The sequence below is a fragment of the Odocoileus virginianus genome, chromosome 7 (assembly GCF_023699985.2).
Source record: "Odocoileus virginianus isolate 20LAN1187 ecotype Illinois chromosome 7, Ovbor_1.2, whole genome shotgun sequence".
Lineage (NCBI taxonomy): Eukaryota > Metazoa > Chordata > Mammalia > Artiodactyla > Cervidae > Odocoileus > Odocoileus virginianus.
In genome coordinates this window covers 74448186-74468783 of record NC_069680.1, presented here as the reverse complement: position 1 = coordinate 74468783, position 20598 = coordinate 74448186, and the positions used below count along the sequence as shown (strand labels likewise).

The following is a 20598-nucleotide window of genomic DNA, read 5'->3' as shown; positions in this document are numbered from 1 at the left end:
ATTTATTATTTCTTGTCTTTTCCATAAAGCCATTCTCACAGGTATGAGATGCTATCTCACTGTAGCTTTGAATTGTATTTTCCTAATAATTAGTGATGCATACCTTTTCATGTGTCTGTTGGCCATTTAAATGTCTTCTTTGGAAAAATAATTATTCAGATCCTCTGCCCATTCTTTAATCAGGTTGTCTGGCTTCTTGTTGTTGAGTTGTATGAGTTCTGTATGCATTCTGGATATTAATCCCTTATGAGACATACAATTTACCAGATATGGCCTTTATTATGCTGAGGAATATTCCTGTATACCTGCTTTATTGAGAATTTTTCTTACAAATGGGTACTGAATTTTGGAAAATGCTTTCTCTGTATCTGTTCAGATGATCGTATGATTTTTAGCCTTCATTTTATCAAGGATGTATCATGCTGATTGATTTGCGGATGTTGAACCATCTCTGTATCCCTTGAATAAATCCCACTTGATTGCGGCATATGATCCTTTTATGTTGTTGGATTTGGTTTGCTGATTTTTTTCTAAGGATTTTTACATCTGTGTTCATCAAAAATATTGGCCTACAATTTTGCTTTTCTGTGGTGTCTTTGTCTAGTTTTGGTATCAGGGTAATGCTGATTTTGTGAGGTGTAGAACAAGCAATTTTTATTTGCTCCACAATTCCTCAGTGAAGAGGGAAGAAATTCTGGTATCAGGTAATGCTACCAAATTCTGATTCACATGGTTCATACTTCTGGGATATTTGTGTAATATTTATTCTTACTGCTGGCTTTCCCAGTGTATTTTTTCTGGATGAACAAATTGAAGGAGTTTAAAAAATGATGCAAAAAAAATAATAAAAAATACAAAATGATGCAGAAGCGAGGAGTTCTGACCCCACTCTACTGCTGATAATAATAACTAACATTTGCATTGAAATTTTCTTCCCAAAGTTACTGTATTTGGCTCTTGAAATAAAATGCAGGTGTTATATTAATAGCTTCATTTTCAGGTAGATAGGCAGGCTTAGAGAGAGTCTTCGGATACCACACTTGTGGTATTAGATCAGCCTTGATCTAAACACTGGTCTTACAATACCAAAGTCCATGTTTATTTCACGGCACCTGGCTGCCTCCCTAGCTGGTTGTGTATATGCTGGGAAGCCACTTCCCCTTTCCAAGACTCAGTTCTTACATCTAGAAAATATCCAGGTGATCTCTTGGATTCTTTCCAACTTTAAATTCTATGCCTATGAATCTTTTTTTCTCCATCATCTATTTGAAAAATTGCTAAAGCTTTAAAAAGTACTAAAATAAGATTTTATTTCTACTTGTAACTGTACAGCTATTTGAAAATCTGATTCAGGTATTAAAAGTCAAATAAGTTATAAAAAATATCTTTTTCTTTTAAAGTAATGCCTAGAAACAGAACATCTCAGAAAAGAATGAATTGGTGGCGCTAAAGGCCCCTCAGAGGGGCCTTCATGATTCTTAAAAAAAAAATGCCATGAGGGGATGTTACTCTGAGCTTATTTTAAGACAAAAGGCATGGAAGAAAATATACTTTTCTAGAAATGAAGTTATTTAGAACAGAATAAAAAGAAATAAATATGAAATAGCTAAATAAATAAATCTTTCCAAAAGGAAAAGGCCAAACCTGGTCTTTAGGTTATTATTTACTGGTAAATTCACTTTGTATGCAAAACATCTGTATTATCCATGTGTCCTTCTTGTTCAAACTGCTGTTGGACCACACAGTCAAAAGAGCAAGTGAGTTATTTGTTTTTTCTCCTTAGGGCATTTTGTTTTCTCTCAAACTTACATTTGCAGTCATAGAGAAGTAATCTACTTTTGGTTATCACATGAAAAAACTTTACACAGAAAAATCTGTATTTGCACATCCGTTTGGGGTTTTATTTTGCTAAAAAGAATTCACACAGGCCAAAAACAAAAAACCATGCAAAACATTTTTGTGCACACTTTTACCACACTATATTCCACTTCTGAAATATTAAAATTAAAAATCCCAAAGCAAGAGCACTTGGGTTGAAAAGTTAACATTATAAAAGCTAGATTCCTAACACAAACACTGCAGACATAAGTCACTCAGTTGCAAAAAGTTAATGTTTATAAATGTTAAATAAATGTCAACAATGAGGAGACAAGAACTGTAGATCCAAAGTGTACTCCTCACCGTGAACTATTAAAACTTGTATTTGGTGTTGTAGGACATCCATGATGTTAAATCTGAAGTAGCTACAACCTTAACCCAACACTATGCCAAACTTAAAAACACTGAGGGAACCGTATTAAAAATCACCTCCTTTTCCTGCTACCTTTAAAATGTTCTTGTTGTTGATTTTGGGTTTTGGTAAATAAGAGTCCCTCAGAATATACACTAGCTGTAAAATGTAGAAAAACTGCTTCAATAAATGACCATGATGAAGCTCACCTTTGAGATTTCACTTTTCTTTTTAATGATCATATGCTTTTTAATGGCCACACTTGTGTGTGTGTATGTGTAAAATCTTTTAAATGATATTTTTCGGGAAAAACTCTAGGGAACTTTATTTCCTTTCCTTGACACCAGTCCCTGATAATTTAATAGTTTTTTTTTGTTGTTGTTTTTTAAGAAAATCTGCCTAGAGCCTTTCTGTACAGTCAGCAACCTCCTTGTCCCTGTGTACTTGAACTTTCCAAAAATAACAGAATGCTTGCTTGCAACTCCTGAAAAATCTCCAGGCACTCCCTGCAGATGTTACTCTGCCTGGTGCTTTATATTCACTTTCTCCCTGCACCAAAGCTAAAGAAGGGCCCTGTGGTAGGAGCACATTTACGTCCCTCCTGGTGTTCCCTGGGGGACGTTAGTGGCTTCACTCTTGGAAAAAAAAAAAAAAACACGGGCCTTCTGTTAGAGACATATCTAGCTGCTTCTTTCTCCCTCAGGTAGAAAGGCAGTCCCCTGGAAGCCTCAGTTCTCAGAAGAAAAAGTAGTCTAATGCATTCTCATAAAACATTTCAAACGTGCAAAGAGAAAATCCAAAACAGGAGTGAGGAGAGGGTAGCGGTGACTGGAAGATGGCCTAAATATTGTGCTCAAGTGAGAAACATCCACTCAAACCGCCTTCTTTGATGCCGCGTTCAGTGAGCATAACAGCGCTTCCTAAAAGGGAAAGAGACGATAACCATTTCCAACCTCAAAAACTAAGCTTCTCTCTTTATCACCAAACAGCTTTAAAATGCTTACTTAACTCAAACTATCACTAATACGTTAAAGAAGTTTGAAGATCCAAATCTATTTCAATAAATGCTTAAACAATTGCTAGGTCAACTCAGCTCATACTTTTTTCAAAATACTAGCCAAAATGGCAGACGTGTCTATATCAGGCCATCTTTCCCTTCCAGCAGGCAACACAATTGTATACAATCAATGTGCTGCATTTAAAGGAAGACGCAAGAATGATGGAGCAGCTCTGAAGTGGGAGGTCCTGCCAGCTCGTGTGTTCTTACTGAGGCTGGCAGAAAGGAAGGTTTCTCTTTCCCACCCGGAGTTAGGGCATGTCCTCAGCCTGTTCTGCCATCCTGTTTCAAACACTCTCTCTCTTCTTTTCTGCAGGTCATTAAGCCTGTTGAGGGAAGGGATGTTGAAGAGGACTTCAGCAGTGAGCACTCATAGGATTGGGAATGAAATACATGCACAAGACTAGACATTCATGCTAATGAACCTCATGAAGCCAAATAGGGGCCAAACACAGCCCAGAGTTACTGTGCAATCTCTCACACACAGCAAAGCAAAACTGGAAAAAAACCCAATTCCACTTGCCCACCACAAGTCAAAAAGAAGCTAAGCTTTCTGGGGACATTGACTGTTTCAGGCTAAAAGAGGGTGGCAGAAGAGCCCTTCTTTCCCTCAGCTGTCTGCAGCGTGAGCCCGATCCTTTCCCGAAGCCCTGTCGATTGCCCAGAGGCTTCCAGAAGACATCCCTCCAATGTCTGGGCTCCCGTGAGAATGTTCAAGCCCGTGCAAGGTCTGAAGTCTGATGCGCCGAGGTAGCTCCATGACGCGAGGAATGGAATAACACTTCCTTTTTTGGTGAGGAAGGCCCAATCGGTCTTAGCTAACAAGCTCTCAGCCATGGCTCTAAAAATACCCTGCAGTGAGAACTGTTTGGCACTTCATTTTGTTTGTCAGAGGAGCTCTAAAGAACTCCACAGAAAGCTTCAGATTCTCCATAACTGCTCTGAGCTCTGTCCCTGCTCTGGTGACCTCAGGGAAGTGTATTGCTTTGGGAAAATGAGTTTTTCTTTTTCACTTTTGAGTTCTTGGAATTCTGTCTTCAACGTTTGAAGTACAATTCCAGTCTTGGATTAATTACTAGCTTGGTTCAGGAATCTTCATTTGGCTTCTAGTCTGAACTATGCAAATACACGATCTGTGTGCAGAAGAAAGGACTAAAATTATACTTCAAAAGGGCTCAGTCGCTTCCTGTCTTCTCCCTTTCCCCCCAAAAAAGAAACATCAGCCTCCTTCAATGGTTTGTTGCCAGCAGCAGGAGCAGCTCCCTGCCCGTCCATATCAGACGCCCTGGGTCCCCTACACGTTGATGGCGTGTGCGTGCTTCTTGCACAGGGGTTTGTCTTTCTTGGAGTAGAATGGCTGCCCCTCAAGATTCACGTGGCAGACCTGAGACAGAAAACAGATAGGCATGAGAGGCATGCTCATTTCCCCAGGAGAGAGGGGGACATGAGCAAAAGATTTCAGCCATCCTTTTAAGACAAAGCACTGTCACAGACAGATGGGAGAAAAGGCAACAGTCAGCTTCTCCTCACGACAAATGCTTTACAACTAAAGCAGTATATGCTCAGCATTTACACCCAGTTATGTCTGACTCTTTTTAACCCCATTGACTATACAGTCCATGGAATTCCCCAGGCCAGAATACTGGAGTGGATAGCCTTCCCCTTCTCCAGGAGATCTTCCCAACCCAGGGATGGAATCCAGGTCTCCCGCATTGCAGGTGGATTGTTTACCAGCTGAGACATAAAGGAAGCCCAAGAATACAGGGGTGGGTAGCCTACCCCTTCTCCAGCAGCTCTTCCCAACCTAGGAATTGAACCGGGGTCTCCTGCAATGCAGGCAGATTCTTTACCAACTGAGATATCAGGGAAGCCCAAAGCGGTATAGATGGGTTGAACTATTATTAAAGTAAAGACTTCCAAAGAGGAAAGTGGAATAAACTCAAATTAAATTAAATTAAATTAATGGCATACAGAATATATTCACAATAAAGGTGATCAATGTTGTGTGTGTTTGCTTAGTCGCATAGTTGTGTCCCACTCTTTGCGACTCCGTGGACTGTAGCCCACCAGACGACTCTGTCCATGGGATTCTCTAGGCAAGAATACTAGCGTGGGTAGCCACTCCCTTCTCCAGGTGATCTTTCCAACCCGGGGATTGAACCCAGGTCTCCTGCATTGCAGGGAGATTCTTTACCATCTGAGGCAACCAAAGGAGATCAAACCAGTCAATCCTAAAGGAAATAAACCCTGAATATCCATTGGAAGGACTGATGTTGAAGCTGAGGCTCCAACACTTTGATCATTTGATGCAAAGTGTTGACTCACTGGAAAAGACCCTGATGCTGGGAAAGATTCAGGGCAGGAGAAGAAGGGGGCAACAGAGGATGAGATGGTTGGATGGCATCACCAACTCAATGGACATGAGTCTGAGTAAACTCTGGGAGACAGTGAAGGACAGGGAAGCCTGGCGTGCTGCAGTCCATGGGCCTGCAAAGAGTTGGACACAACTTAGCGACTGAACAACAACAATTAAGATGATCAACTGATGTTATCCACACAGGTGATTAATATTTAAAGAAATATAAAATGCCATAAAAATGATCCTCACTTGGAATTAAAAGAAAAATAAATTAAAACCTCTATGAGATACTTGTTAATCTAGCAAAATAAACAAAACAAAAAGCCTCAAAAGCTTGTCACCTTTAACCTCATGTGACTAAAGCCAGAAAGTGAAAAAAAAAGTGATCAGTCGAAAGTCAACAATATCAAGAGATCGGGCCTACTTATCACTGTTTAGGGACATGTGAATCAGCCCAGCCTTTGGCAGGGGATGTGGCATCACTGAAGAGAAGCCACAAAGAGGTGGCTGACCTGTACCCCATAACACCACTCTGGGTAATTTCATCTTGCAGCAACTATTGCACAGAACAAGAAAGCAACATATGCTCAACTACAAACCAGGTAGCCACTAACATTTCTCTCAAGGGGATGATGATTAAGTTAATTTTTATGGTGCATTTTCCCAATGAAATGCCACCATGAAATGTAAATCAAATATGGCAAAGTATATGAAGGAAAATAGTACATGAAAAAAAAAAGGCAAAATTATATACCCCCTTGATGACAACATATGAGTGGAGCTTAAAGATGGAAACAAAGCAGAAAGGAAGGAGATCTGTAATATTTGTCATTGTGATCAAATATGATACCAGACACTCTGTATACACGATCTCATTTAATTATCACAAAACTTTATGGGATAGGTATGACTCTTCTCTATTTCACAATTGAAAGTTAAGGCTCAGAAAGGCCAAGTATCTTGCTCAAGTCACAGACCTAGTTAAGTTGTAGAACCTAGGAATCCATATTCAGGTCTGCAAGACTCCAATTCTAAGCTCATTTTCCCCATACCTCACAGCAGAGAGGGATTATGTTTACTTGAAATTGTTCTGGGTTTACAGACTTGTATCAGGGTAGCTCACTAAGCCCATGTCACATAGGAGAGCAAGTCCTGATCTTCCTTTCTTACTAATTCTTTTTCAAGTCACGGGAAAATATATGCTCATTAAAAGTGATTTGGGGGGGGGAAGTAAGTTGGGGAAAAAAAAGTGATTTGGAAATACAAAGTGATGGAAAGAGGACCAAAAAATCCCTGAAAGTTTTCCAATCAAAATATTGCTTTCCAAAAATTAAAACCATGTTCCACTTAGATATAGACAGGTTCATGGGGCATTGAGTGCTACACTGGGCTAGTTTGGGGGAAGGCATAATGGTTCTCTGTGATAATTCTCCAGAGGATGGGAGTGGCCTGGTTTCTTTGAGCAGATCCTATGGGCAGTGCTGTGGGTCTTTCATACCAGACTGGAACTTATTTGTAATCTCAGACTGAGCAACCCCAAGCTTTACTGCATCTTCTGGTCTCTCTCTGAGACTTGCACCACATCATGATTCTCAGACAAACACAGAAGGCTTGAGGGAGCAGACCCACGCTCACCTTTGTGTGATTTCCTCTGCACATGACAGACTGCTCATCAGCCTGCCCTTAGAGAACAAGCTTTCTGCGCCACTGTCTTCCCTGAACCTCTTCCAAGTCTCTTAGATCTTTCTGGAAGTTGGGTAACCAGATTTACAGGCAGCATCTTAGGATTAGACAAGCTATGGCTTGAAGGTTTAAGGTAAGAGAGCCCTGTACACTGCTTGCTGAGCTGTGGCTCTGCAGGGGACAACCCCAAAGCCAGTATATTTATACTGTTGTCCCTTTTTGGAGGGGAGGTCCTGATGTAATTATAGGACCCAAAAGGGTGATTAGAGGTGTTCAAAGGGTTGGAAAATCCATGCTATGGACTGAATTGTCCCCCCCACCACTAAATTCACACGTTCAAGTCCCAACCCTGAGTACCTCCAGCCTACTCAGAACAGGGAAAGCAGTGACTTTATATGGAAATAGGGTCTTTTCAGATTTAATTAAGGTAGAGGTTAAGATGATGTCATATGGAGTAAGTTGGGCCCTTCATCTGATACGACCAGTTCCTTATAAGAAGAGGAGATGAGGACATAGAGACAGACACCTGTACAGAGGGGAATGTCATGTGAAGACACAGACACACAGAGGGAAGGCAACCATGTGGCAATGGAGGTCGAGATTGGAGCGACACAACTACAACTCAAGAAACTCCACGCACTGCTCCTAAGCACCAGGAGCTTAAGAAAGTAGGGCCCTGCTGACACCTTGGATTTGGGCTTCCAGCCCTTAGAACTGGGAGAGAGTAAGAATTTCTGTTGTTTAAGCTGTTCATATTGTGGTACTTTGTTATGGTAGCCTTAGCAAGCTAATATACAGAGTGAATACAATGCACCCCACAAATGGGAGGGGATATAGACATGAAGTGTAAAAGTTAAAGTGAATTGCAGTGAACTTTATGACTAGGGTTGCTCTATGTCATAAGTCTATAAAAAGTATTCAAGTTTAAACTATATAGATCTTTCACATATTCCTAAAATTTATCTTGAGCAGCTCTAGTAAAAAAAAAAAAAATAGCCCTAGTAGCATATTAACTTTCCCAAATAAAGTTGAGTCAATTACAAACTCATATTATGGAGTTTTATCAGGGATAACTATTTTCTAACTCTAATGTGGCGTCTAAGTGTTGCATGTTCATTGTCATATCCCTTCCCTAAACCAAAGCCCTTGTAAAGAAAATGTCAGTCTCATGGTAAAAATGACCTGGCTTTTCAGCAGAAATAAACTGCATGTGGTTAATACTTAATCTAGAACTTATCTCCTGGCAACTGCATATCAAGAACAGGACCATGTAGGAAAATGAAATTATATTTAGTCCTGCTTTCTAAAGGTTCAATCAAAAGAAATCTTATCTCAGCTTTTCATAGGATTAATCAATAAGCTCTGATCTAATGTTCATGGTGAACATTTGGGGAAAAACGCTTGAATCATGTCATCGTATCTTAAACAACTTATAACAATGAGAAGTCATCTGCCTCTATTAAATCCAAACATCATTCAATCCTCACACTTATTGAGAGCACTGCTGGTGAGGCAAGCTACTGATTTGCCACATCCTGAGACACTCCTCTGTCTTTAATGAAGTGCAGAGTAACAAAGCCATGTTGGTTTATAAATCATTACTAGTAATAAAGCTTGGCTCAACTGTGACCTCTCAAGGCATCATGGTATTTGCCAGCTTTTAAAGAAGATAGAATATTAGAATAACAGTTGAAAGCTATGTGGAGGGTTTGTCACCTGGCCCCAGTTTGTCCCTCCAATCCCTTCTCAGAAAGTCATAACACCAGGCTAAAAACATACTGCGCAAATGAAGCAGGTGTCATGCCAGGTATGCCCCAGGGCTTCGATAAACTTGTCACCAGCCTCCACAGGGAAATCGCAGCCGTGACACTTGGTGCTGAACAGATTGACGTAGTCTGAAATGAAAGGCAGAGTAAGGACCAGTACCGACCCAGTACCAGAACAACCCCTCAGATCACTGAGCTTGAGGCAGTGATGAAACCTAATTGGTTACTTGTCATCTTGCACACAAAATTCTGAGTTACATGACTGGTTTTTTCCTTTTCCAATAATTTGCACCGGGGTTGTGCAGATTCAGGCTAGTCACCACCCTGTGCTGGTTTGATTTGCAAACACTTTCTGGAACTGCCATTAACTTTCTGCAGGGTGATTTTCTCCTCTGCCTCTGTCACCTCTTATGACCCAAAGAGACCAATCCCCCAAAAGACAAAGCAATCCTATTTCCCAGCAACTATGCTTATTTTGGAGAAATGAGAGCCTTTAACATTTTTTTAGAGTTAGGGAATGTTCTTTGCTTGGTTATTCTTCTGTCATGAGGTATCTGTGTTGATAATAAATTTTCACTACAAGAAACAGTATTTGAATTACTTTGTCAGAAGTAATTCCCCTCCCCCAGGTAAGAGGATAATAATACCAAATATTATTCATGTAATGCTTTACAGTTTATCAGGAATCCTCACATAGAGGGTCTTATTTGCTAGTATCTCAAGGTCAAGGTCCATGTATTAGTTTTCTTTGTACTCCCAGCACAATGCCTGGCACACAAGTTGGTACCCAACACATGTATGTCAAATGAATGAGTGAATGAATGAATCAGTAAATCAATGATTTGGGGAAAAAAAGATAAATCAATGAATGAACTTAATCTTTGCAAGACTACTTTTGTTTCATTTTTTTGGGTGAGGAAACTGAGGCTCAAGGAGGTAAAGGCTGTAGCCAGAGCCACATGGGTGACAGCAGGCCAGGTCCCAAGCTTCTCAGCCACAGGCAGTCCTGGCTGGGTCACGAGCAGCACTCCCACTGCACTCACAGTAGAACTCTTCCAGATTCTTCTAGAAAACCTTGATGCCTTTTACAAAGTCCCCCTGGAAGTAGACTTGTCTTTCCAGCTCTGCCACAGTTGGCTTTTTCTCATAGCGATTTTCTGCTCTGATCTCCTTGTGGAAAGTGTACCTGATCACTGTCTTAGACCACTACAGAGAGTCAGCATGTAGTGGGGGCTTTGAACTTGGATTCTGAAGAAAGACAGACCTGGGCTCAAATCCCACCTCTATAAAAGAATTGTTCAAATCTGGGGCAAGTCACCTAACTTCTTAGTGTCTCAACTTTTTCATCTGTATAATGCGAATAACTACAGATTAAATATAATAAAGTATGTGAAGTACTAGGCACCAAAAATGTTGGCTCTTATTTTGAACGCGTTTAAGATGATGAAAGGAGGGAAGGGAACATAATTTGAGTACCTACTATGTGCTAGTACGAGTGCTTTTTTATGTTTCCTGTTTAATCACAGTAGCTCTGCAATGAACTATTATTTTCATTTTAAAGACGATGAACCTGGCTGTAGCAGTTCCATCACGCAAGTGGTCAGCAGCCTGCTGGACTCCAAAGGTCATCCCTTCTCCCTGACTTCACGCTGCTTCCAGTTATCTATTTGCCATGGAGCTTTGATAAGCTATATCTCTTGCATATTTTTTCCAATGTATGGTTTCCTCTTTGGGATTTATTGTACTTTGTCATGTAAATACTCTTACATACATCACAAGCCATCAACCTTGTTTCTGACAGAATACTTAATTTCTTTAGTAGGCAAAACTCGATTGCCTTACCAAGGTAGGAAAACATCATTCTGCTTCCTTAAGAGAGTTATGGCAAGTTTATGGTTCACTCTGCTCTGCAGGAACTTACTAGTGTGTGATGAGAAGCAGGACTACAGGCCAACCCACCTCCACTTGAGAGCAAGCCCTGCACCCCACTTGTGAGTTCTCTTTCATTCTGCCCAGTTGGTCTCCAGATGCCCTGGATTCTTTCCTCCATCTTCGTGCCTCTTTATGAACCGGGTCCTGTGCTCAGGAATCCCTCCCCACTTTATCTACCTGAATTTCTGCAATCCTTCTGGCAGCCTTCCTTCTAGGAAGACCTCATTCCCCTCCCACCCAAGGGAGATGAGACAGCCTTCCTGAGGGCTTCTCCTGGACTTCTCTTCCTCCCCATTCATTCGTCATTCACCCGTCTATTCATTATCTCTTAACTGTCCATTTACGTGCCAGCATATCAGACGTTGATGGGTCTGCTTGAGGTATTTCAGGGCAGCGACCCTCTTCTCTGTGCTTAGGGCCCTTCATAGCGACTGGCACACATTTGATGGTTAAATGATGCACGGACAAAGATATGTTTCAAACAACCTTGTTAAATTTGGTTCCTTCTCCTGTTGCGCAGCCTGGTTTTTCCCCACAGATTAAGCTCTTGCTTCCCTGGTGGCTCAGGCGGTAAAGAATCTGCCTGCAATGCGGGAGACCCGGGTTTGATCCCTGGTTGGATCTGATTTCCAACCTGGGTTGGAAAATTCCCTGGAGAAAGAAATGGCAACCCACTTCAGTATTCTTGCCCGGAGAATCCCCACGGACAGAGGAGCCTGGTGGGCTACAGTCCATGGGGTTGCAAAGAGTTGGACACGACTGAGTGACTAAGCCCAGCACAGCACAAGCTCTTGCAAGGGCTTGCATTTATTTCTGGAATGTCTAGTCCTGTCTACTGATTAATTTTGCTTTGTTTTAAACTTGTCTTGGTACTATCTGGAGAACTGCCACTTTGTTCTGGAATTTGGTATCACAGGTTTGACTCTAATACATTGTTAATTAATTATCTATTTATTGGCCTCATAGCCAATGTGGCATGTAGGATCTTAGTTCCCCAGCTAGGGATGGAACCTGTGCCCTCTGCATAAGAAGTGCAGAGTCTTAACCACTGGACGCCAGGGAAGTTGCCTCATATTTCCCTATAATAATAAAAAAATGACAAGGTCAGAACCAAACACAGTATCCTGTGGTATTATATTGGGGACCTTCCTCAAGGCTGACTCTGATATTTTATCTCAAGGGTAGGTTAACCAACCAGGCTTGATTTACTGCACTATTGGGTCATCTAGCTCTCCTTTCATTACTTTGTTCATTAAGAGTGTCACTGTCACATTCAACAAGCATACTAAATTTCTAAAGCTCTTGCTAGAATAAAAATCAGATTGTGTTACTTCTTAACTTTAAAACCTCTCAGTGACTCCCACTTCTTAAGGGCCTGGTTTCAAACTGTGCTCCTTGGAGAGTTGTGGGTCTCCCGAAACCATTAGAGGGAGGATGCCTATTGCCCATTCACCACGGGCAGGTGTTCTGTCGAGACCTCTGTACCCACTATCTCAGTTAATCCTCACAACAGCCTCTGAGAGTTAGGTGGGGAAGGACGGACTCAGAAAGGGTACGCATCTTGTCCATCATCACACTGCCTGGAGGTGGCCCCCGAGGGACTTCGGTCAGGGTCTCTGGGGGTGCCTGGGGGTGAAACTAAATCTGCTTCCTTGCAGCATTTTCTTAACACCTTAAGACCATTTTTACTCAAAATATTATCTTTGAAAATCTTTTTGGGGGGATTGCTAGAAAAGCAGTGGGAAGAGTATAGATCTATTATTCTTTCACAAGCCTCAAATTGTGGCTGATCATACATTATGAAAGTTATAATGCTTTTAGCTGACTAATAATAGCAATTTGTACTGGTCCCACAGCATTTTTTTTGGACAACCCCACGGCATGTGGGACCTTAGTTCCCAGACCAGGGATTGAACCCGTGTTCCCTGCAGTGGAAGCACAGAATCTTAATCACTGGACCACCAAGGAAGTCCTGGTATCACAGCACTTTTACTAATTATCAACCATCATCATTTCCTTGTAAGAAGGGAAAAGACAGGTGCGACCTTCTTCCTTTCACTGATACAGAAACTGAGGCCAGAATGACTGAGATACATTTAAAGTCATCCAATGAAACTTACTGGAATTCACCAATACCTCAGAAACCAAGAAGTTTCTTTTATAATTTATTGTCAAGGGGAGGAAAAATGTTTTATTTTGTTTTACTTTTCCCCTTGAGGAACTGAAATGTTTTCCCCTTTCTGGTTTTAAAGTAAACTAACTTACGGTGTGGTTTTTTTTTCCCTCAAATTTGCTACCCAGTCACTGCAGCTCTGTTATTCGTCATAATCAGCATGTTTCCTTTTCCCTCTTCTGCTTGGTGCTGATCTGCTAAAGTTCTATTGTCTTAACTTTCATGTTTATGTTACCTTTGTTGGAACCTGCCTCAAATCCTTACCTGAGACAGGCTATGAATAAATGAGTGTGTAAGTGTCAGTGAGTGAGTAAATAGCTAGTTAGCCAGGATGCCCAACTCTAACAGAATGCTTTGTTTTCAGAATTTACCATAACTGGCTCCAAGTTTTAAGATAACATATAGTATTTTGGGGGGTTAGAGAAACTCTGAATTCAGACGGCAGATGGCAGGACCCTGAAGGAACATCCAAGTCTGGTGAACATCACAGGGGCTGGGAGGGGACTTGCACATACTTGCTGCTTCACGAATTTCATACTTTCTCTGAGTTTAATCCTCACCACAGCTCTATGAGGCAGGTGTTTATCTTCCCCTTTTGCAGATGGGGAAAGTGAGGCTCAGAGAATTTTAGTAACTCATTCAGGTTTACAAAACCAGCCTGAGGTGGAACCTGGAACAAAGGTCAGAGCCAAAGCCTTTTCAGACTAGGCCTCATGGTCTCCAGTTCAAAATCATCTGAAAGGTTTCCTAAACGGTCACAAGATGCCAACTTGGGGTCCACATATTTGGTGCAGGGAAGGTAGCAGAGACTGAATGTCTGTGAAAGGGAACTCCTAACCCCTTTCTTCCAGATTGTGGGGTCTCCCCATAGCACAGAGGTCCTACCTTTCTCACAGTAGGGCTCCCCATCTTCCATGTGGAAGAGGCTGTTCCCAAAGGGCTTCTTGCAGGCTGCACAGACGAAGCAGGTGGTATGCCACGTCTGCCTCAAGGCATGCATCACTTCCTGGGGAAAAGAGCCTCAGTTCAGGACAGAAAGATCCAGCGGGGAGAAGGAGGCAGGCTTGACGTCCACACCAGGCCTCAGTCACTGCAAGAATGTCCCATCAGGGAGCAGGACAGGCAGCCCAGGGAGTGGGCCTCAGACACATCGAGGAAGGTTAGGGGTGGCAGATGAGGGGCTCCTACTCACATGCTGGGTGCGAGGTTCTGTGTGTGCTCATAAAAGCTGTGATGCTTCCCCTCCCATTAAACTTGGGAGGGAGGCTGCTTATTACTGCCATTTTACCAAAGGGGCATCAAGTGTCAAAGCCACACAGAGGTACATGGTGAGGCGATTTGCTTTTCAAAAGCTCCCCAAGCCACTTTAAGCTACGTGGCCCAGGGATACAATCATCTCTCATTTCAAGTTCATTTGTTCCCTAGTTCACTGGTGGCAAACCAACACCCTTCTAGGATAGAAATGGAGTTGTTCTTGCTCTGTTAGCACAGCGACTGCTTGGCTTCCAAATGGGACCCCACAACATTGGGGAGGAGGAGAGACTGGTTGGAAAACAGACAAGAGTCCGAGGAGAAGAACGCTGCTCACTTACCCCCATGATTTTGGTGTTACACTTGGCACAGACTGGGGCAAAGAACTGCTCATAACACCGCTCACAGTACACGTTGTTCTGCTCCTCCACAAAGCATACATCTGCCAGGGAGGTCTTGCAGTAGGCACAGTTGAACTCTTCTGGATGCCAGGAACGGCCCATGGCTACCAGAAAGGGGCCCCTGGGAAAGCAGAGAACAGTATCTCCTAAGCCGCCCCAAAAACTTAAGACCAGGTATTTCAAACTCCCAGCAATATTCACATTTTGACCTTGATAACCCGATTTTTGTGACTGTTCTAATGAAATAACAGGAAATTCAGATAAAGCTCCATGAAAAAAGATGAGGTTGTATCACTTACAAAAAAAGAATAATGGGGAGGCAACTCAAACATCCACTACTAGGGGGCCCAGTAAGTGTATTATGGGATATCCATTCAGTTTAATACTTGTAGTAAGAAGAGCCATGATGATGGTGCTAATGGCTAACATTTATTAAGTGCTTACTCTCTGCCAGGCACCATTCAAGAAGAAATTTGCATTTATTAGTGTGTTTAATTCTCACAACTCTATGAAGCAGGTACTATCATGATACCCATTTTTAGATAAGAAAACTGAGTCCAGATGTTAAGTAAGTTGTTCAAGACTATAGGGCTGTTATGGTAGACCCAGGACACAACCCTTTACCTACATCAGTAGTCAGAACAATGAGACTAAAGAAATGCTTTATATTTTAATTTTTACTTTTCTGAATTTTCTAATTCTTCTCTCATGAGTATATTCTTTCTGTTGTTGTCTGGTCAACCAAGTTGTGTCTAACACTTTTGTGATCCAGTGGAATGTAGCCTGCCAGGCTCCTCTGTCCATGGGATTTCCCAAGCAAGAATTCTGGAGTGGACTGCCATTTCCTTCTCCAGGGGATCTTCCTGATCCAGGGATTGAACCCACATCTCATGCATTGGCAGGTGGGTTCTTTACCACTGAGCCACTTGGGAAGCCCCATATTCTTTTTCTAATGATACTTTATTTTTAAATAAAAGTATGTTTTTCATATACATAAGTTCACCCTCCCCACCACACACATGCACATACTGTAAACATATTATATTCAAAAAGCACCACCCATGATCCTCGGCTTCTAAGTATGAAATGACTTGTTTTCCTTTCAGTGCGGCGCGGATGGCCACCAAAAGCCTGAGCAGCTCAGGCCTGACTGTGAACAGAGTCAGAAACAGCCCCAAAGGAAAGCTGGGTCAAAACCGGCACTGTCAGCCAGCTTGCAACAGGCCTAATAAACCTGCCAACCAGACTTGCAATTCTCAGAACCCAGCCTTAGCCCAAGGGGGCGGTGCTGGCACAAGCACCACACTGGAGCTTTATCCACTTACCTCATGGCATCCTCCCAACTCCCTGGGGAAGTGGGTGTCACACAGGTACAGAAGCTAAAGCTCACAGAGGGTTAGACCAGAGACGGCTAGCAAGAAGGACCTGAGGCTGCCCTGCATGTAGCCTTCTCCCTGCGCCTCCCTCCCTCCCGTCCCCCTTGCCCTGCCAGGACCCCAGCACAGGGGCACAGTGGGATCTGACCTTACCGGATGATGCTGTTGCAGTGGCCACAGAGCGGAGTCCGGCTGCTGGCTGGGAAGCGCTCGGCCCTCTGGACCGTACCCCTGGCAAGGGGGGACACCTGGGGGGCCGGTGGTGGCGGGGTGTAGGCAGGGGCCCCTCGGGGCAGACTCTGCTTGCTGACAGTGGTGGTGCTCTTGCCAGGGGCAAACTTCTGAGAGAAGCTGTCGTCTGTCACCCATGGGGGACGGCTGGCAGACTCTGCAGGGCCCCCACTATAGGGTGTAGGATTATAGCTTGGGGCTGGTGAGGGGGTATAGGCTGGTGCTGGGGAGGGGGAATAGGTGGGAGCGGGGGAAGGGGTGTATGCAGGGGTAGGGGATGGGGTGTAGGCAGGGGCAGGGGAGGGCGTGTAGGGGGTTGGACTGTAATTGGCCCCCGGGGATGGGCTGTAGGTAGATGCAGGCACTGCAAGCCAAAAATATCCAAAGAAAAATGTGTCAGGAATTCATTTCTCCCAGCTTTCCCCACCCCCAGCCAGAGAACTGCAAAAGACAACTTTAATATTAGAGTGGCACAATTCCAGTTTTTACACAGAGATGCGTCCCGAGCTTCTTCATGGCCTTGATTTGAATTTGCAGCAAGGAGCCAAGGGAGATAAAGAGCCATGGAGCAGAGCCCTGGGGAGCTTGGACAGGGCTGGGAAGGGATAGAACTATAAATATCTGCAGCTGTGCGGGGTGGGGCTCAGCCAGGCCTTGGCTGCCAGGAGCCTGCCGGAGACAGTGAGTGGGGGCAGGGGGTGCGGGCAAGGCTTGTATCTGGATCCCCTGGGCTGGAGAGGGTGAGAGTGGGTCATTTTGGCCTTGACTGGAAGATGCTTTTGTTTGCACCCTGACCAGTGATTTGACATCTGAAATGCCTCAATCGTATATGTTTGCTGAACCTGGACCTAGTCCAGTCTTTGAGACAAAGCAGATGACTGGACAGTTAGGTTTTCAAGTTTAGATTCCAGGTTTAGTTGCAATCGTGTTTTGTTTGTTTGTTTTTTTAAAAGCGTGGCTTGATGTATAAAGGGGGAAAGTCCATTTTGGTTTGAATTGGGGTGGTGGGTCTTGAAGATATCATTCAGAGGAAGGCTAGACAGAGATGATGAAGTGACACGGCCCAGGTCTAGCTGCTTCTTTAGCCTGTGGTTGCCTCTGGGGGACCCAAGCTCTCCCGCCCCACTTTGATGGAAACTGAGAGTGTGTCTGAGTTTCTGTTAGAGGTTACCTTCCAATGCAGAAGGAAAATTCCCTGCCCTGCTTCTGGAACCCCCTCCTCTAGCTCACTGAGAGCTGAAAACTCTTTTAGGGTAGCAACACAAAGGAGCAAAGCAGCTGCTCACCCAAAGCCCTCCAAGGTCTGGGCCTCAAAACCCAGGATTCTAAGTTCTGCCTCTCATTGTGAAGCTAGCAGGGGCAGACCCAGCTGCGCCTGGCACACCTGGTTTAGCCAGCCTTCACTCCTAGGCAGGGAGGTTCTGGATGCCTCACCTCAGCTCACAGTTTGCTCCTCGGAAAGAGGCTTTATTCCTTCTACCCCAGGAAGTATGTCAGGGCAGCCTCCCTCCCCATCCCTGCATCAGGCCTGGTGAATGGCCTATGCTGATAGGTGCAAAGACAGCCCTCAGCAGGCTCCAGCCTGGAAAGGAAGGTCATTCTCAGGGCTAAAGTTCCTGGCCTGGCCTCTGGTCTCTCCCCACCTGGTTCCCCTGGATTAACCTGCTGCTCCAACCCTGTACCTTCTGCTCCCAGATGACTGGCCCTTCAGAGCTGGGTGACATGGAAACCCTATTGCTGGGAATGGGTAGGGACCAGGCCTGTGTTATTGAAAGCAGAAGGGATAAAACCCTCCACAGCCCTGCCCTAGAGCCATCCTGGGAGTGAGGCTGGCTTCCAAAGGTAAAACTTTCTCCATAAGGAATCTTCTTCCCACTTACTAAGAGGATAGGCTAGGCACATAACAAGTGAACTGGGTAGTCCTCTTGACAATTGAGGTCACTGAGGCTCAGACAGAGCTAGTAAGCGGTAGAGTGAGTCTCCAAAACCATTCTTTCTATCAACCCAAGCTGCCTCTGTAAAAAAACACAAGTCTGATTTCCAGAAGATTTGGGTGTACCATGTTGATAGGAGTACCTATCAACCTGGAGGAGACCCCATGGTCTGGCAATACATGTAGCACAGTCATCAAGTACCCTGGATTCAGGGCCTCACTCTACTACATCCTGGCTGTGTGTCCTTGGGCAAGCTCCTTAACATCTCTAGGCCTGAATTTCCTCGTCTAAAAATGGCAATAATAATTCTTAGCACCTTATTAGGAGGATTAAGGGAAATAAGAACCATAAAGGCTTAGCCTAGTACCGGGCACTGCGTATGTGTCACTACATGTTAGTGAGGATGGTGAGGTGAGTGACTTCTGGGTCTCATGGTCCAGATGAACTGGCAGCTCATCTCACAGCTTGATCGTGACGTCACCTGAAGGACCCCAGCCCAGGCAGACTGTAGGATTTAGAGGATGGGAGATGTGACCTAATCCTAATACTGTGTTACTAGTACATAGTCCTAATGTGGCCACTAGCACTTGATATGCAGCTAGTCCAAACTATACTATAAATATAAAATACACACCAATTTTTAAAGACTTAGTACAAGAAGGTAGAATATCCCACTAATAATTTTATATTGATTGATTATATTGATTAAAGTGATACTTTGAATATACTGAATTAAATAAAATATATTAAAATTAATTTCACCTGCTTCCATATACTTCTTGTAAATTTATTTTTAATTGAATATATACTTTTTAAAAAATGTAGCTACTAGAAAACGTATTGTTACCAGATAGTGCCATCCTAATCCGGACAACAGTTACCAAGTGCTGCCTACTTTCACATGCCAGGGCCTTTATGTGCATTATTTTATGTAATACTTGCTGCAATCCAATGAGGCAGATAATAGTCTCTAGTCCGTTTTACAGAAGAGGAATTGAGGCTTGGAGGGCTTATGCAACACCGCGCTGAAACTGGCGCTCAGGCTGCAGGACTCAACCCCAGATCCCTGCTTAACCACTCCCCAGGCAGAAAAACAGGCTTTAGCACGCCCCTTCCAAATCTGGCCCTAGCCCACTTTTCCAACTTCTCTCTAGCATTACTATCCCTATTGCCTCTGCCGGGCGGTCTTTCTCTTCCCTCATCTGGAAGGCCTTCCAGTTCCATGATTCACTCCCTTTTTCTAAACCCCAAGAACACGAAGGTCTCAGCAGGTCAGAGGCACGCTGGCATCTGGGCACCGTGGGCTGATTCCTTGCCCAAGAGTCCCCCGACACCCCCCACCCCGCTACGAGCTAAGGCCCTTCTCTTCTTGCCGGCGCAGGCCATCAGCTTCCCTCCGCCATCAGGAACCCGGTGGAGATCGGGGCGAAAGGAGCCGCTGCTTCACAGCTCTCTTCCCTCTGCGCCCTTCAGCCTGGCTGCCCCCGCCATCCGCAACGTGCCAGGAGAGAGACTTGATATCCCATCTCCGAGCCCGAGGCTGTTGCTATTTCTGCTTGATGGAATGAAGCCCGTCCAAATTAGAAGGTGATATTTCATCTCTAATTGGCAAGTTCAAAAGGCTCCTATCGCACTCAGCGGCTCGGGAATGTGTAATTAAACAAGGTGATTTCTGACTCACTCCAGGTCGGCCCGGCTCCCCCGAGCGCCTGGCCCCCACCCGGCCCGCGGGCCGACGTGGCTTCCCCGGGCCCGTGTGGGGGCCCCTCAGCCCATGGTCCCCTCCCGGGCCCCAGGTGCTCCAGGGAGCGGCCGCCCAGTCTCGGCGCCGGCGATAGGATCCGGGTCGCGAACGCCACGGTCGGCCCGGAGGAGCCTTCGTGAGGAGCTGCGGCTTGGGCTGCCTACAGGCTCTCCGTCCTCCCCGGGGCCGGGGTCGGCAGAGACGAGATGGGGAGAGGTCCCGGGCCCATGTTCCCCGTATCTCCCCGGGCGGCCTGCCAGCCTCCCGGGGACTTCCCCCTCAGGAGAAGGGGGGGAGGCAGGCCGGCTCCGGCGCGAGCCCGCCTGGCTGCTTCCTTCCCCCCCGGGCAGGAATGAGTTAACGTCTGCTCGGCCTGGGAACGCGGCAGAGGCCCGCAGCTCCGGGGCTCCGGCTTGTCTCGCCCGCCCGAGCTCCAGTCCCGGAAGGAGGAGGGGGGGCAC

General features: G+C 44.6%; 1 protein-coding gene across 8 annotated transcripts in view; it reads right to left on the bottom strand.

The window, feature by feature from the left end:
• Positions 1-1875: 1875 nt before the first annotated feature.
• LDB3 (LIM domain binding 3) overlaps positions 1876-20598 on the bottom strand; it is a 71495-nt gene continuing 52772 nt past the window's right edge. For all 8 annotated transcript variants that reach the window (XM_070470960.1, XM_070470963.1, XM_020915039.2 and 5 more), the window contains 5 exons: positions 16382-16823; positions 14793-14973; positions 14086-14206; positions 9109-9224; positions 1876-4671 (listed from right to left, as the gene is read on the bottom strand). In XM_070470960.1, coding sequence (XP_070327061.1) covers positions 4582-4671; positions 9109-9224; positions 14086-14206; positions 14793-14973; positions 16382-16823 — 950 coding nt within the window. In that variant the 3' untranslated portion in view covers positions 1876-4581. The remainder of the gene's footprint in view (positions 4672-9108; positions 9225-14085; positions 14207-14792; positions 14974-16381; positions 16824-20598) is intronic.